Source organism: Aotus nancymaae, unplaced genomic scaffold (genome assembly GCF_030222135.1).
Source record: "Aotus nancymaae isolate 86718 unplaced genomic scaffold, 86718_ANA_hifiasm-v0.15.2.pri h1tg000057l, whole genome shotgun sequence".
Classification (NCBI taxonomy): Eukaryota; Metazoa; Chordata; class Mammalia; order Primates; family Aotidae; genus Aotus; species Aotus nancymaae.
In genome coordinates, this window is record NW_026988471.1 from 28536260 (window position 1) to 28554774 (window position 18515).

Here is an 18515-nt window from a genome sequence, read left to right on the forward strand (position 1 = left end):
AGCTGCTCTACAATGGGTTGGTCTGTTTTGCAAGGTGGTGAGCATTCTGCTGCTGGAGCCAGGCAAGTCAAGGCCAGATGAGCTCTGGAAGAGCCTCTTGCATTGGTTTGGGGTATGGGATAAAGAATTTGAATTTAATTACTTTTAAGGTTCATTTCTGCTTCATGATTATATGATTGAAATATTTTTCAAGTTCTGCTAGCTAGATTATGCGTTTAACCCATAAACAGTCATGTAGGAATGTGAAATTGGAGAGGCAGTCATGGATGAAGGCCAAGGACTAAGAACCATGGACAAATGATGAAATGCAGGAGTTTTTATTTCCATCTGATCTCTGACTTTGCCAACAACCGAATTTCCTGGCTCACATCCCATACACAATGTACCTGCTGCCACCAGCTCCCCAAACCCCGGAGACTTATCTGTAAGTTACATAACATGGCAGAGATTAAATAAGAAAGTTGTTAGACAAGTGAGGCTTTTTAAAAATGGAAGTCATCTGGGTCTACTGAGAGGATGAGCCAATGGGCACAAGGAAGCTCCCAGGGCAGGTGACCAGGCCACTGAGAGAACGGCTGGAAGACTCCAGACAGGGAAGTCACTCTTAGGTCTGCAGGTAAACATCCAATAGAATGCTGATTAGAATTTCATGCAGTCAGAGAGAAATTTTAGTCCCAAGAGAGACAAACAAAATCATGGAGGGAATCTTTAAGGAACAGATGGACAGAATGCAATTGGAATTCATCCTAAATTATCTGAAAAGATAAAACACTCAACAGAAGTCAATGTGGTTAAGTGGTGATGTAAAGACTAGTAAACTAACTGGGGGGGAAATTACTCAGTAAAAGGCCTGACTGGAAGAACAGGAAATGTGCAGGAAATAGCTCAGAAAATTGGAGGAACTAAAAGGCGCGCAGACAGGGCAATCACCGAGCATGGGAACCATCTCATTTCCGAGACTAACACAGGCTAGCATTTGCTCGGTGGTGTGGTATGCTTAGGGCTGCAAATGGAGGTAACCCGGGCTGCAAATGGAGGTATCCCAGGCTGAAGACAGTCATTCTATTGGAGGTTGGGCAGAAGGAAGTGAGTTGTTACCAAGAACAGAGACAGAATTTCGGTCAAGAGCATTCTGGATGCATTCTTAAAACTATGTCTCAAGTTTTCAAAGAGTTTCTGGTCCAGTTAATTGGGGAATTTGTTCATTTAATAAGCATTTAATGAACACAGACTATGAGTCAAGTGCTGTGCAGATACAGTGATAAATAATGTCCATCCCTATTCTTGGGGTACCTGATTGGTGAGGAAGACATGTAAAAGAACAAACATGGTCCTGTGCTGTGAAAACACCAATAGAGACATGGAACAGGCAGCAGATGATGGTGCAAATGATGGTGCAGTCAGCTCTGCTTACAGAGGGTCTGGGGTCTCAAGAAAGGCTTTGTTGAAAAGGAGCTGAGATTTCTTCTTGAAGGAGAAGAAGGATTGTTTTTGATGATCTGGAAGGTGAGGAAGGCAAGAGGGCTAGAACTGGCTTGCTTCACTGGGGGGCAACTGTGAGTAGTTTGATATGAATGAATCACGGGTCCAGAGAAATGGGGTGAGCCAGGCTCAAGAGGGGTGAAGCTTGACCAGTGGCTTTGAGTGTTGTGCTGATAAACAGCTCAGACTTGATGCTGGGTTTCACAGGGACCCCCTGAAGGATCTGAGGCTGAAGATTAACAGCCCGTGATATTCACTTGTCAGTTCTCTCATCCAGGTCTTCATTTGCTCCAATTTGGGGCTTCCTGATGCCCAGGAGGAGTCACTGAGGTGATCATTCTATGACTGCAGGAACGTTCCACAGAATGAACAGCAAATACCAATTTGACCGTGGCTTCTCCTTCACACTCCTATGGGTGAACTGAAAGCCTGGATCACACAGTGGGGCTAAGAGAAAAGCAGCACAGCCCATAGCTCTTTCCTTAGACTCCTATTATATGTGCATCTTTTGAGCTAAGTTGCCCTGCAGGGTGGAGCAAGGTCCCAGATCCTCAGGTATCCCGGTGCCCTCGGGTGACTGATCTGAAGAAACATCTTCAGCCACTGGCAATAGTAGACTTCATGCCCTGGGCTCAGCCTGCTCTCAGTGGCCTCCCTTAGGGACCCTCCCGTTTCTTACCACCACAAGACTTCCCTGCTGGCAAGGGGAACACGACTAGTCATTGGAAAGCAGTGGGAACACTCATTCACTGAGCTTACCGATGTGAGATTCTCCCAGGAATAGAAATCACACCAAATCTGTATGTAGACTTTGTGAAGCCCTTTGAATTCAAAATCCCAAGGCTGCTCTGGCTCTTAACTAAGGCTCTGAACCATAAGAGAACACATTTCTGTAAAAGCCAGGAGTTTAGCTAGGCATATGTGCGTGGTTCTCTAAACAAAGAGGAAAACGCAAACTTAGAAGTAGGCCAAGTAAAGAGAAAGAAGGAGGTTTGCTTTGAGGCTGGGTGTGAATGCAGAGGGGAAATGGGCTACGAGGCAGGTCAGGATGTTTCCTCACTCCTCGGCCATCAGCTCCAGTTGCCTAGACAGTTTCTTTACGGCTTAAAGATCTGGCAATCACATCACCCAATTCCATCTCCTCACCACAGACTTGGTTTCTGAAGGTGGAGGCAACTGGGTTAGAATGGAGCTTCAGGAGACAGGAGAGCTGAGGCCAGCCTTTCTGGATAGACTGTCCGCGATCTTCAGCAGGGCTGGACGTAAGTCTCAGGACTGCCTGCTCTCTAAAACAGGCTTCTTCTGTGCATCAAAGCCTTATAACTTTGCCCTTTATTGTGGACAGGAAGGATTGCATACATACTATAAAAAATGTAGCTGGGTATTTATAAAGAATAAATAATGATTAATAATGATGAACACATAAGAATACATCTTTAATTATCAGCTGGTAATAAGGTAGCTGCCACCTACAGAGTGGTGATTGGGAGCAGGGACAGTGGAGCTGAAGTAGCTGGGCTCAGATCCAGTCTACTCCTTACAAGCTGTGCAGCTCTCGACAGGTTACTTAGCCTCACTGAGCCTCAACTTTCCCACTGTAAAAGAGGTGGCGCTAGTGCCTCCCTCACCAAGTGATGGTACACATAATATTAGATGAGCTGACACATGCAAAGCACTTAGAACAATGCCTGACACCAGAGAGTAAGCATCAAGTAACTCTTCCTCTTTCTCTTCCTCATTATCATACAAATTACGGGGAATGAAGGAAGGGAGGTGAATTCCTGCCTGGGATGCCAGGTCCTGTCCCTTCCCCAACAGCCTTATTCTCTCCCCGTCTTTCACGTGTTGGCACTTAGGAGCCAACGGGGAGCACACACTGGGTCGCTGTCAACTGTGGGGAGAGACAAGCTAGTAATTGGATGGTCACAAGGCTGCATGGTTAATGCTATTTGAGAAACCCTAAAAGGGCTTTTCAGAGGAGGGGATACTGCACGTGTAAGGGTTTCTGTAGTGGAAAAGGGGTTAAGGGCAATCCACGAAGAAGCTCCATCCCCGTCCATGGCTACTCTTCTTGCAAACTGGGGAGTGAAGGGGCAATAGGCCAATCATGGAGTCCTGGCTCGTACAATAAGACCCACTTGTGCTGGGGTAAAAACAGTTGCATGCACGGACTGTCAATATAGGTGCTTGGAGTTTTCACTGGGGAAGAAGATACTACAAGGGAAAACGTGAAAACGAGGGAAGTGCCTCAACTTAGAGGGAGGTATTTTGAGTGTTTGCAGCAGGACATTGGCTACAAGAAGAGATAGTGGTGATTGTGGGGCCCAGGGATGAGGCTTTGCTGTTTGAGGACTGCTTTTGTGGAGAGGGATGGGTTTTCTTGCCACATAAACCAGTGGCCACAAACACATGAAAGTGAGCACTCCGAGAGCCAGGATAAGGAAACTGGGTGGGAGGGGGAGGGAGAAAACAAGAGCGTCACGGCCATAGCTCATCATCTGTGTCTTTAGGCTGTCCTCTGCACACGTGCACTTTCTGTGTGGGATGACTTCTCGTCATCCACCTGACACCCCTCCCCTGCTGCAGAGCCAGCTCAAGTGCTCTTCCTGACAGTCACCAGCATTCCCACAGCACCCAACAGGTAGCACCCATTACACCCCTTTCCTGATGGCATCATAACTGTGTCTTGTCGTCCAATTCCAAACCTCACTGGGAGCCCGTTGAAGGCTGAATGAACTTCCAGAGTCCATCCAGTGCCTAGGATCGAGCATGACTCATAGACGTTTGTTGAAAGAATGCACACGTGAACTGAGTGAATTTCTTGACACCAGTGTTCTGTTGCTAAAATTCCTGCACCTATTTTTACCATCTCCCTCCCCACCGGGAAATGGTAAGGCTCAGTTAACACTTCTGAGATGAGAAGAATCTGTTTCTATGCATTTTGACTTCTCTTTGTATACAATATATATTTATCATTATGGGATTGGCCAAGATGCCATTGTGACAAGCCACGGGGTTATAGGTATTCACAGTTCTCTCATCATCCTGGTGTTCAATCCATCAAATATCCAGGGCAGAGTGAGAAAGCAAAAGCAGCAGCTCAAAAGAGCCTCACTACAAGCCTTCAGCTGTCAAATCTCGAAGGTCAGAACTGGCAGAAGCTGATGGTCTTTTCATTTTTTTTTTTTTTTTTTTGATACCCATCAATGAAAGCAATCGTGAGTAAAAGTTGTACCTGCCAGGAAAGGAACTGTCCTTTGTACTTCATGGCAACCTTCACAGTTGAGGTGCATTTTGATGGCTACTTCTTGAGCCCCGGGGAGGGTTACACATTTATTCCTGGGTGTGAGTGGAGGGCAGGGAGAAAATACTTTTCATCTTTCCAGAGACTTTTCTGTGATCTTGAGCAGGGCTTTAATTTTTAGACCCAGAGCTTAGGTTTTAGAACTGGCTTCAATTGATATGGTATCCATCTACCTAACATAGAACCCCTACAATGTGCTAGGAACTGTGCCAGACACTGCTAGCATAAAAAGGTGTGCAACCCAGAGTCTCCATCTTCAAGGCTTGTGGCCCAGAATTAGATGACCAAATATCACAAGAGTCCTCTTGAGAAGAGCTGTGTGTGTGTGTGTGTGTGTGCACGCGTGCACTCGCGCGCGGGGCCAGGAACAATTGCATACACACCATAGTTGGATAAGAACAGCTCTTAGTCTCCTCAGAGCCAGGCATGATGCCAGGGTTCAAGAATCTCTTTGGAAAACAACATGAGAAAAGAAATGGACCCAGAAGAGCTGTGTTCCCCTGCGTTACCCATGACTACAGGCAAATTATGGAAGCTCTCTGAGATTCGGTTTACTCATCTATAAAGGAAGTGAATAATGTGTATGGTACAGATCATAGTAAAGGTGAAATGAGTTGATGGATGTTGAATCACTTGGTAAACTGAACATGCACTGTACAGATATTTACCATGAATATTAACAATATAGTACCTGCTTCTTGAGAACAAAAAGGAGGGCTGTGGCTCTGTTGTTAACCTGGGACCTAGATGAGAGTCGATAAGTGAAGTACAAAGAGCACAGATGAATGGATGGATGGATGGATGGATGGGTGGATGGGTGGGTGGATGGATGGATGGGTGGATGGGTGGATGGATGAGTAGATGGGTGGATGGATGGGTGGATGGGTAGATGGATGGGTGGGTGGGTGGGTGGATGGGTGGATGGATGGGTGGATGGGTGGGTGGATGGGTGGGTGGATGGGTGGGTGGGTGGGAGGATGAATGGGTGGGTGGGTGGATGGATGGGTGGGTGGGTGGGTGGGTGGGTGGGTTGATGGATGGATGGGTGGGTGGCTGGATGGATGGATGGGTGGGTGGATGGGTGGGTGGGTGGGTGGATGGATGGCTGGGTGGGTGGATGGATGGATGGATGGGTGGGTGGGTGGATGGATGGGTGGATGGGTGGATGGATGGATGGGTGGATAGGAGGACAGGCTGGATGGATGGATGGATGGGTTGATAGGAGGACAGGCTGGATGGATGGATGGTGGATAGATGGATGGTAGATGAATGGATAGATAAATGGAAGAATGGGATGTAGCTTCCTTCTGGCTTTAAAAGGTTTGGCTTCTCTAGTTCATCTGTATTCTTCTCATTCCCTTGTGGCCTTGGAAACCATAGTCCTTCCAGAGACAGAATAACAGATGTGTCAAGAGTGTATCCACCTGTGGAGCCTAGCAACATTCATGACCTTGGATACCCCCCAGCTACCCCAGGTCAGGGGCTGCACAGACAGGATTAGGCCAGAGGTGGAAACCTTGTCACTAGCCTGTCCACCCATGAGTGGGAGAAAAACGGCTGTCCACCTTAAACACAAGACTTTAAGCTTTCTTTATTACTTTTCTTCTGAGTGTTTAGTAAACAGTTATATAAAGCTACCCACTTATGTGATCAATCAATTAAAGCTGAGATATTAGAGCCATGATTTTTAACTTTTGGTGCATACCAGAATCCTTGCAGAGCTTTCTAAAAATACATATGCTCATGGCCCATTCCAAGACGAGTAAAATCAGAATGGCTCAAGATGAGACTCAATTATATGAATTTTGTAAAATGTGTGGTTCTAATTTGTATTACTAAAGCTTGAGACCTACCACATTAATGGCTCAAAGTCCAGTTCCTCTCGAGAGGATAAGCATTTTAGTAGTTACATCAATATTACTACTCAAAATAGGGAGAAATATGGTAAATCCGGGTATAGTCAGTGAGACTGGTACTTTGGGTTCCATCTTGGAGAACACAAGTGGTTACTCTGAGAAGGAGGGGTATGAAATATGTAACCCTGGCTCTCCTCCCGCCCACCCTGCCATGACCCTGAGCAGCCTGAGAGATGGGTGTCCCTTAGACAGACAGCCTGGGAGACAGGGGGCAGGCACTATTAGCACCTGCTCTGCAAGTTAATCTAATTTAAACCCACAACAACCCCATGAGGGGCATGGATACTACCATTTTACAAAGATGAGGCTTACAGAGATTCTGAGACTTGTCCAAGCTCATATTGTGTGTGAAGAATTTCCTCCAAGAACACTTAGACCTCAAGTCTCCTGACCACCGTGTGCTCAGAGAACTCTGAGCTATACGATTGCTCCTATAACGCGGTATCTGGGAAATATGCCCCTGACAAGGCTGAGTGTGAGTTTTAAGGCTTTTAAAAATTATTTTTAGAGTCTTTGAATGGCTCTCTCTTTTTAGTGTAAATCACCTAGACATTAAAGACCTTATTGTATATTTATTAGTGTGTTATTCATACCATGGGGGAAAAGAGAGAAGCTGACTCTATGAATGACTTTCAAAGTGAGAAAAAGCTGAGCCTGAAATTAAATCATTGTGACATTGCCACTTGAGGGCATCAATTTCAATAAATGATCACCTTTTTTATTCCTGATCTTGTTTATCATGCAGACAAGATTTGAAGAGAACTTTTGACCATGGAGGCTGAATGCCACAGGCTCTGATTTTCCCAGCTGGCAAGAATTGCCACATTGCCCTGGGCTGACTGAAGTTCAATCCAGAGCAGCCTGGGAAAAGCAATAGGTCCCTTTTCAGAAGCAAATGCCTGGTGGCATCTGTCCACAGGTGCCTTACCCTGACACCATCTCTCACTAAGCCTGTCTACTGACAGGAACATTCAGGTTCTGTGCGTTAGTGGTGAAGGTATCAGTGGGTCAGTAGGGAGGTTCCTCTTTGCCCAGGGAGCAGGAGTTTGGGATAGGGAGAATTACTTCCTGCTGCCCTCGTCCTGGATGGCATCTGGAGATGGGTCACTGGCACTGCTGGGACAGAAGAGGGGAGCAGAGGGCAGCCAGACTCTCCACTTTAGAAGGTAAGAATCTGAGCCTGGGCAATACTGTGGTTGTTCATAACCATGCTGCAAATTAGTGGCAGAATCAGGACTGAAACCGCACCTCCTGATGGCCACAAATCAATATCTCTTTGAGTTAAATTACCTTGGCACATTTTCCATTAGGATTGTTACTGGTTTTAAAGCTGGGATCTGTGGTCAGAACTGACTGCCTTAAGTAAGCACAGCAGCTGTGTGGGTACCCAGCATGAACTCGAATTTTTCTTCACTTGGGGAGGGTGGCTGCAGATTTTAATCCAAGGGCAGTGAGTTTCAGGGTTTCCTGATGCAGCTGGGCAGCTGGGCAGCTAGGAAACAGACCCCTCCAGGGCGCCACTGTGGAGATGAGTCCTGGCTTTGTCACGAGGCTGAAGTTTTTTTTGTTTTGTTTTGTTTTGAGACAGGGTCTTGCTCTGTCACCCAGGCTGGAGTGCAGTGGCATGATCATAGTTTACTGCAGCCTCAAGCTCTTGGGCTCAAGCAAGCCTCCTCCTCAGCCTCTCAAGTAGCTGGGATTACAGGCACATACCATGATGCCTGGCTAACTAAAAAGAAAATATATATATATATATATACACACACATACATACATGCATGCACATTGTAGAGGTGGCAGGGGGGTCTCGCCATGTTGCCCTGGCTGGTCTTGAACTCCTGGCCACAAGTGACCCTCCCACCTTGGCCTCCCAAAGTGCTGAGATTACAGGTGTGAGCCATTGTGCCTAGTCTGAGCCTGCAGTTTGACCTTCATCACATCCCATCCCACCCCATCACATCACACCTCTGGGCTTCATATTCCCATCAGGAAACCAACATGGAGAGGGGAGGAGATTAAACTCAAGTATCTTCTGGGTCTAGGGGTTGAGGTCCTGCAGAAAGGCAAGGCTTTGTGCTGAAGAGAATTTCAGTTTACCTCCACCCTCTGGACTTATTTGTGCTTTAAAATGCCCTGATAGCTTATCTTGGCTCAAGCCCGAGTTTCCCCAACGACTTCAGGTTTAAAATACCTTTTCAAGTATTAGTAATTCAAATGATTGGCAACTTCTATTTCCTCAGGGCCCAATTCTTCCCCCCACAGACTGTGTAGTTCTGGTCACACATAATAAACTCCCCAGATACCCACAGCTGTGGGAGAAAGCCATGTGCTTGGAGAGGAAACAAGACTCGAGGTGACCTTCTGGGCAGGAGCCCTGGAGAGTGTCTCCTATGGCCCAACATGCCACCCACCCTCCCGCTTGCATTCCTACATCCAGGAGAGCACTCATTTTACACAGACAGTGGCTGCTGGATCCATCTTTCTAAGACACATCGGAACGGCAGTGTGGTGCAGCGGGTGGCTCCCTAGCTGGTTGCTTCTGCAGGATCTGCCACTAGTGATCTTAGCTCAGCCTCTTAGTAACAGAAGCTTCAGTTTGAAAACATCCACACAGGCACGTGCTGTTGCTATTCTGCTTGTGTCTTCCTTACTGGACTAGATGTTCCTTGTAAGCTGTGATCTTGTCGTCTTCGGCTGTGACATCTTTGGCATGTACTACATAAGAGGCACTCAATCCACGACGGTGAAATGAATGTATGAACCAAAAAGGACCTAGCGTTTATTAGTGCCAACTACAGCCAGGCACCACGTGGGCCATTTTCCATATGCCATTTCAGAGCTCACCATTTTACACAGGTATTACCATGTTCATTCAGTTCATGGGGAATTTATGGTCACTAATTTCTAGCTAAGATGTCCCATGCCTATGTGACTCTGTGACCAGTGGGCCTGGGCTGTTTGACAGCCCCTGTTTCTCTGCTTCCTTGCTTCTCTGGTCATTCTGGCTGGGCAGATGACCAGGCGGGGCACTCATCTGTCTGTCCCCTGCAAGATTCCTGCCAAAGCCAGGCAGCCTTGGCCAACATGGCCACTCACGTTCTGTGATTCATTAGACCTCATATACTCCACTGCTTTCCAGGCAACTAGGAAGGGAGCAGCTGCTGTACCTCTCCAACTGCCTTTCCCCTGCCTCCTGTCCCCGGGTGCTTCCAACCAGGCTGCTGCTCCTGACCTGCCCGTGCACGACAGCGGGCACCGCCTGCTCACGACTCAGTGGTTTCCAGGGAACTTGATGGCGTCTGACTTGTCATTCCCCCGCCCACTCCTCTGAGTCAGGCTCTCCCCAGCCGACTTTATTATTACAACTTCCTCTCTCATTACTACAAACATGGAATGTTGTTTTCCAGATAGTGGTCCCCAAACCACCATCTCCTGTTATGAGAGGAAGCCAGCTCCATTCATAATCATCACAGTTGACGTCACCAAGATATCACTGTGTCCCCCTCGCTGCTCTGAGTGCTATGCTAATGAGGTCATCTTTGACATTAAACTGAGTGAGCTTTCAGCAAAGCAAACTGCTGAGTAGTACAAATCCAGAGATTCTTGAGACTAGCAGTAACCCCATAATCAGAGAGCAGGCAAATCTCCATCTTTTGTGATCCCCAACTCTGAACAGTGCAAAGCTGGGCAAGTTTTGATTTGCTGGGCAAGTGCCCTGTTCCTTGCAGCTGTCCAAGGCACCCACAAGAGCAGCTCTGCACTGCAGTGGACAGTCTATTGATTGTCCTTTCCGCTGCCACCTTCCACCCTCACCATATTGATCTCATGGAAGGTGAAGAGGCTGGCCCAGGCATCTTTAATTTAAATCTGGAATCACTTCTGCTCATCACTAAACTCCTCCATGGCTCTGCCACAGCTGGAGGAAAACATCGCTGTGCCTGAGACACATGAAACTGGGGTCTAAGGTGAAGCCCCTGCAGATGTACACGGTCCCAGACAAAGCCGTCAAGTCACTGAATTTGCCTCAGCTCAGTCCCAATTCCTCTCTCCTGCTCAACTCACACCTTCCAGAGGACAGAGCAGCTCCTCTGGTGATGGAGCCATTGCCTTGGGAAGAGGGTAAGTTAGGTGGCCAGGTGGACCTGGAGGCAGGTGGCCATGCACCACATGGAGGGAAGGCTGCCCCTGAAGGCACTGACCTCGCATGCCCCAGGGCTCATCTGTCTTGAAAGATCAAATAATCAAAATCATTTCTCTCTCTCTTTTTTTTCTTGTAAGATTCTTTCATATTTCCCTTTCTCTTTCCCAACTCCACCCTTTCTCCCTGAAAGGCTTTAGGTTTCCTGGAAAGAGTCCAGTTTGGACCACATCACTTCCTGTTTCCTCTCTCTGCCTCGGTTTTCTCCTCCTTTAAATGGGAATTCACTTGGTAGTTATGAACATAGGAAGGTAAAGAGGGAAAACTATTTGCAAGACCCTATGGCCAGTCATACCTGAGGAGTTATTTTCCTGACTATGCCACATAGGGAAATAGGCCAAGCCAAACAAGATGTGCTAAAACCCCTCTGGCAAACTCATGGGTATTCTCAGACTACCCTTCAGGGTGATCTCCAACTCCACCTCTTCCAGAGACATCAGTGAAGTGCGCAGACCACCACCAGCACCACAAGGGACTGACTGCCTGAAGGCTCAGTGGCCTCAAGCACACTCCTTGGTCTCTGCCAGGCTGGGTGGGGAAGGAATGCTGACAGCAGTAAGTCAGAATATGCAGCTCTCAGAATATGAGCTGAGCAAATACCTATAGGATGTCACACAGCCCTGCTCTCAGATGAGAGGCCATCCCATTCAGGCTCCTTACTGGAAAGAGAAACCATGCTGGAAGGAGACTTGGTGCCGGAGGACAGCTGGCTCCAAACAGGGAGCAGCCCAGACACCTGCCATACCACACTGATATGTGGTGAATAGAGCAAGAGTCCTTGGTAGCTGGGACCTTCTCAGCCAGCCCAGAGAGGCGTTTCAGAGGCAAGAAGATAGATAAGAGTTTAGGAATGGGGAAAGCATTCTCTTTGATGCCAAGATTTCATTCCTGATGAGACAGCAGTTTGTAGTTCTTCTAAGTGCAACTAAATACAGGTGGCTTAATGGTGGGGAGTGGGGAGGAGACTTTCAAGAAATTACTACGGAGGCCATTCAGCTTTATTGGAAAAGCAACAGGCAGGATCTCTCCCCCCCGCACACCATGGGGATGGAGGGTGGGTAAGAGTCATCGTTCAGGTGGGACCCCTCTGAAAAGGTATTCTCTTAGAAGGAAGTCAAGTCCAAGCATAGGTAGACATTTAGGGTTTTTCTCCTGCAAACAAGTCACAAAGAAGGATCCTTGTTGCTAAAGTAATCAGATCTGGGGTCTCTCGATGCTGAGGTCATAGGATGGTATTTATACTTATGGAATGGGAAAACAAAAGCGAAGCACAGAGGTGTCCTAATTCAAGTTTGCTTTCCAATGTCACTACTTGTAGAGGCGTGATGGATCACTGAGTAAGCAAGTGAGTATCTCCAGAAAGCTTACAGGATTCCACTGTCCTATGCCTTGGTGGTTGTAGCACAAAGCTCTGTTTCAATCTCTACTGAATTGACACTGGTGTAGTATCCATGACTAACCCTGCTCTGGGTTACCAAACTCCCATAGAACTTGCTTGGATGGCCAAAATACTTTGTCCTTTCCCTTCTGCCCAACTTCTGCTGGTACAACCCGGTTTCCACCATATTAAGTTGCTTTCATTTTGGCCTTTCAACATTTCTTTGTCTGTTTTCTTCTTGGCTCCATCTGAACTTTGAGAAATGAACATCTTTAACACCCACTCATGAAATGCCCACTCTGGCAGCTGGCCACCTGGCCTCTGGAAGGGCTACTAGCCAGGGCAGTCAGAGGGACCCACAAATCAGTACCCAAGATACTACCCAAGAGATATTAGTAGTAATTGCTCAAACTGGACCTACCAATTAAAGGACAATTGTGAATTTGTAACCAGATATCACGGACTCTAGAAATTTGTAGCCAAAAGCCAAATCACATGGTATAAAATCAATTTTGATGATTGAGAAGTACTCACCCATGCTTTCCTGGGGTAGGCATCAGGAGGATCTCTCTTGCAGCCTCGTTGTGGGGCAGCAGCTGGGCGACGTACCTTCCAGACGGCTGCAGATGCCTGTGTACCGACACGGCCAGCGTGCAGTGCTCACTGCTGCTCCTCATCCATGGACTCAGGATGGTGTGCTTGGAGTCAGCTGAGGTGTTGAGGAGGAGGAAGGAGCCTGGAAAGAGACAGGGAAAATGAATCTGCAGATGTGTTCAGGTAAGACCAGTGGTAGCTCTGTGGCAGGACTCAGAGACAAATAGCATCAAAATCAGAGATGCGGGAGGCCGTTATCTCCTTCTCTGCATGCACCCAGCCTTCTTCCTCCTCTCTTAGATTTTCTTTGTAAATAGTATAGCCTGATGCAGAGGGACAGTGGCTGGGGACATGGGCCTTATAATCAGGCAGACCAAGGTTCTAACCTTAGCTCCCCTACTTCCTACTTCTGTGTCCTAGAGCCTTAAGTTTTTCATCTGTAAAACAGGAAGAAAACATCTATTTCAGAAGACTCTTGTTCCTTCCCTTACTAGTTGAATGATCTTGGGAAAAGCATTCACTTTCCTAGGTTTCGGTTTCCTCCTGTGTAAAATGGGGTGAGAGGGTTGGCTGAACTCAATAATCTCTTAAGGTTCATTTCTGCTTTTGAGTCTATGAGTCATGTGAACTTGCAACTGGTCTCCACAGAAAAAGTCCTACAAATCCCCCCTGGTGTCATGCCCGTGGCAGAGTTTCCCTCTGGGGCAAGCCAATCCTGATTCCACTAGCACAGGCCAAATGACCTGCAAGAAACCTACATTCATGGGGATTACTGTCAGTATAAACCACAGTGCCATTATATTGTTCCAGGCGTTCCCTCTGATGCATTAATTTTACTTGCTGCACTTCTGCATTGAAGTTTTGGACCATTAGATGCTGCTCCCTTTGCAGTGGAAATCTATTTCAACGAGATCCCTGACTTCCACAGTGGGAAGCGCCTAATGAGTACTCAGTCTTCTTAAACCACTCCTGGCAAGGTCTCCTTCTGCAGATAACCCAATTTCCCAAATAGGCAAATAAACTAGCAGCCTGCAATAAACAATGGTGCAGATAAAAGAGGGGGATTCCTACCAAGGCAAAGCATTATTCAAAAAGAAGGTATTGTTCCAGGAATTGGAGATTTGCAACATTCTTAAAGTAGGTAAAAGTGACTTCTGGTTAAAATCAGGCTGAAGGAAGCACAAGACTGTGTCTGAGCTGGACCAAGAACGTGAACCCACTGTACTTGTTGGGGAGTTTCAGCATGGCATATGGGCATGAGAACAGTGCTCTACGAAAGTACTACAGCCGTCAGTAAAAAACCTACATTATTACAGTATTTTGCAGTGGAGGAAACATTTTTGTCATGGGCACAGAAGAAAATAAAAGGGATTAGAACGAAAGACAAGGAATTGGGAAGATCATCTAATTCAGTCCCCTTGATTTCCTAGAGAAGCAGACTAGAGATTCAGATAGGGAAATGACTTGTCCAAAGTCTTAGTTTGAAGGTTAAGACCAGACTCCAGATTTCTGGACTCCTAAGCAGCCCTCTTCCCCTTGTATCTTTCTCACCGGCCCACTGTATACTTCAGCCTAAAATATGGCCAAGGTACTGTGTGGCCAGGATGTATAGCTTTGGAAGTCAGAAGGGTAGGAAGGGGAATGAGGGGCACATTAGCACCAGACCAAATCCATTTATTCAGTCCCTTCCTTACTCCATTCTGCTCTCAGATTCCATTTATTGGATGCCTATTTTGAATAAAGATTCAAGCACTGGCTTTGCCCTGAGGACACAGACATGAACCAGACACAGTTGTGGCCTTCAGGGAACCCCAGGTCTGGCAGGAGTGAAGAGATGTCTGCAGGAACTATCAGCACAAACAGAGGTCATAAAGTCAGACACACATCCAGGCAAAATACTTTGGGAGCCTTCAGGAAGGAGGAGACAGGAGGTCCAGGTGGGAAGATCCATAAAGAGGAAGATCTTCGAGCCAGGTCTTACAGGGAGAGAAAAACAAAGATACTGGCAGAATGGATTATGCAGAAGTTGAAGGGAAGAGGAGTAAAGACATAAAGGTAGATGATGTTTGGCTGCAGAGCAGGACGCTGGACGGAAGACTGGGAAACAAGAAAGGCCAGGGTGGTAGGTGGTAGAATCAGACCATAGAGAACATTGCTTCCTGGCTGAAGATATCTAGCTTTATTTTGTGGATAATAGAGAGCCAGATATTTTGAGCAGGAGAATGGCATCATCAGAGTGGTGCTGCAGGAGAACCGATCTGGTATGGTAGGGGAAAGGGGGAATTAATATTGACCGAATCTCCATCTTGCACCGCAAGTCCATACAAGGGCAAGAATGTGACTAAATGCAAATTTGAAGCATTTACTATGTTACTGTTGTGAGCAAAGGCAATGTGTTGAGGGTGGATGACTGGGGTTTCCAATACTAGGGTAGTGTACAGAGCACGTGAGGACCCTGGAAGTATCTCTGGGGACAAAGTCTTGCTCCAGATTCTTTGGGGGTGTGGTCTGAGGTTAGGATGAAGCCAGTCCCATGTCCGATAATAATTTACACATAAGGGAGCAGCAACCGTGCCCTGGTCTGAGATCATTCTCTGATGTTCTCAAGTTGGCAGAATGTTGAATAGAAAGCAGGAGTTTTTGAGCTACTGAAGGGAAGAACGGGGGCAAAATGAAGAAAGTATCCCCTTCTTCTCAGAAAGATTACAGTTGCACGCATGTGGGCATGTACAAGAAGCTCAAAAATCCAGCTGCAGGTGTGTGCAGGGGTATTGGGACTAGGGGGCTCTTCTGTCGCTGTTCCTCTCCACCCTTAGGTGTGGTCATGCATGTAAATTTTGTCCCCATAATTTGGTACCTCAATAATGGAACTCTTTCAAAGCTGACTGGAAGATAGATTATTTTTCCAGTTCTAATATGTGAGATGATGTTTATATGAATCTTATTTTCTGCAACCAGACTATCAATAAGTGACTGAGCTTAAAGTATTTTTACTCTCCGTGAAACTCTATAGTTGAGAGCTATCTCTTCATCAGCAGCTTTCCTCTACCAAAAAAAGGGAAAAATACATTTCTTAAGCTCCTTGGGATATTGTCAGTATAAATCTTTTAAAGTCAGTAAGAATTTATCTCTCCTCTCTCTCTTTTCCATTCCCTATTTATTTTGCTCTGCATAGCTTGGTGCTAGGCGAAGCCTACTGGGGTCCTTTCTAATTAAGGAGAATGGTCTAGCAGCACACAGACCTTCACCCAGTGTGGTCATGGGAGAGTGGAGAGGCAGATCAAAGAGCTCTGCTCATACAGCACCACGACCATGTTTCTTTTATTATGCATTGTGTCTATATGTTTAATGATTAAATATGAAATAGTTATTATTTTTACCTCTGGTCCCCAGTATAGGAATGTGCTGCTATCATCCCAACCAGCAGGGCTCAAATTATGGGCCAAAACCCAAGGGTCATGAACCTAGCGGTCAAACTCTTTTACATCTGTTCAGTTATTGACCTCCGACAAATTATTTAAGCACCTTAGATATCAGTTTGTTCAAATTTAATATGGGCATAGACTACCTCATATGGCTGTTGTGAAGATTAAATTAAATAACAAGTATCAAGTGGGCAGTACTGTGCCTGCTCAAGGTAGGTATGTAATAAATATCAGTTCCCGGTGTTGATGGGTGTCTTAATCTGGAATTCCTTTGATCTAGGACTAAACCTGGAATCAGAAGGACTGAATTAGAGTAGCTCTGCTACTGCCAAGCCTCCTTTGTAAAATGAAAGGGCTGGATAGAGTCTCTCTAAGGATTCTTACAGCCCCAAACTGTCAGTAATTCTATCTGCCTGCCTAGAATAGTATTAATCTAAAGAAATTGAGTCAACTCTCTAAGCCCCCAAGTCCTAAACTCTTCTCATAATTCACCTCTCTGAGGGTTATATACCAACAATTTTAATCCATTGGCCAAATACTCCATGAACTTTCCTGCCGAGAAGTAAGGAAGTAAGCTGTGGTTACCTGCCCTGCCTTCCCCTCTCTCAACTTACACAAACACATCCCTAGGAAGGGCTCCTGTGCTAGCATCGTTCATTTCTTAGATGTTTCTGTGATAAGACTGCTACCACCTCTAAATGTCTGGTATGCAACACAATGCCTGCCACATGGTGGGTACTCAGTGATCCTAAAAATCAAAGTAACATGGTGGTAACGTGGTGATGTGGTTTGGATGTGCTTGTTCCTCCAAAGCTCATATTAAAATGTGATTACCAATGTTGGGGATGGGGCCTGGTGGGAGGTAACTGGATCATGGGGGTAGATCCCTCAGGAATGGTGTAGCTCCATCCCCTTCGTGTAAGTGAGTTCTCACTCAGCTAATTATGTGAGATCTGGTTATTTAAAAGAGTCTGGGACCTCCCCTCCTTTCTCTCTTGCCCTTGCTGTCATCAAGTGGCATGCTGGATCCTTGTTGCCTTCTGACATGATTGTAAGCTTCCTGAGGCGCTCACTAGAAACAGATGCCATTGTCATGCTTCCAGTACAGCCTGCAGAACCATGAGCCAATGAAACCTCTCATCTTGATAAGTCACTCAGCCTCAGTAATTCCTTTACAGTGACACAAGAATGAACTATACAGAAAATTGGCACCAAGGAGTGGGGTTCTGCTATAAAAATACCTGAAAATATACAAGTAACTTTGAAACTGGGTAATGAGCAGAGGTTAGAATTTGTGGGGTGGGGAGGGGCAGGGGGGCTCAGAAGAAGACAGGAAGATGAGGGAAAGTTTGGAACTTCTTAGAGACTAATTACATGGTTTTGACCAAAATGTTGATAGAAATATGGACAGTGAAGACTAGGCTAAGGAGGTATGAAATGGAAATTAAAAAGTTATTGAGAACTAGAGTAAAGGTAACCTGTGTTACACCTCAGCAGATAGTTTGGCTCCATTTCCGTTCATGCCTTAGGGATCTATGAAAGGTTGAACTTAAGAGTGATAACTCAGGGTATGTGGCAGAAGAAATTTCTACGTAGCAGAGTGTTCAAGAGTGGTCTAGCGCTTATAACAGTCTATGATCAGATATGGTAGCAAAGAAATGACAAACTTGAAACTTATATTTAAAAGGAAAGCCGAGCATAAGGTTTGGAAAATTTGCAGCCTACTCATGTGGTGGAAAGGAAAAGAACATTTTCAGGGGAGGAATTCAAGTCGCCTATGGAGCAACTTGCTAAAGTGATTAGCATGACTAAAAGGGAGCCCATACTATCCAAGACAATTAAAAAAAGGCCTCAAGGGCATTTCAAAAGTTTTTGAGACAGCCCCTCTGATGACAGGCTCAGAGACCTAAGAGGAAAGAATGGTTTCAGGCGCCAGGCCCAGGGTGCTATTGTCCTGCTCAGCCTCATGACATTGCTCCTTACATTCTGTCTGTTCCAGTTGTAGCCATGGCTCAAAAGACTGCAGGTACAGCTCCAGATGCCACTTTGGAGAGCATAAGCCATGCTTCCATGTGGTGTTATGCCTACAGGTACACCGAATGCAAGAATGAAGAAGGCTTGGCAGCTCCCATCTAAATTCCATAGGAGGTATGGGAAAGCCTGGGTGCCCAGGCAGAAGTCTACCATGGGGGCAGAGGCCCCACAAAGAAACTTTACT

The 18515-nt window shown here is 46.3% G+C and overlaps 1 protein-coding gene across 1 annotated transcript in view; it reads right to left on the reverse strand.

The window, feature by feature from the left end:
- The window catches only part of ALK (ALK receptor tyrosine kinase), a 752988-nt gene that overhangs the window by 355001 nt on the left and 379472 nt on the right, over positions 1-18515 (reverse strand). Inside the window, exon 4 of the mRNA XM_064363964.1 lies at positions 12813-13014. Within this exon, the coding sequence (XP_064220034.1) occupies positions 12813-13014 (202 nt within the window). The remainder of the gene's footprint in view (positions 1-12812; positions 13015-18515) is intronic.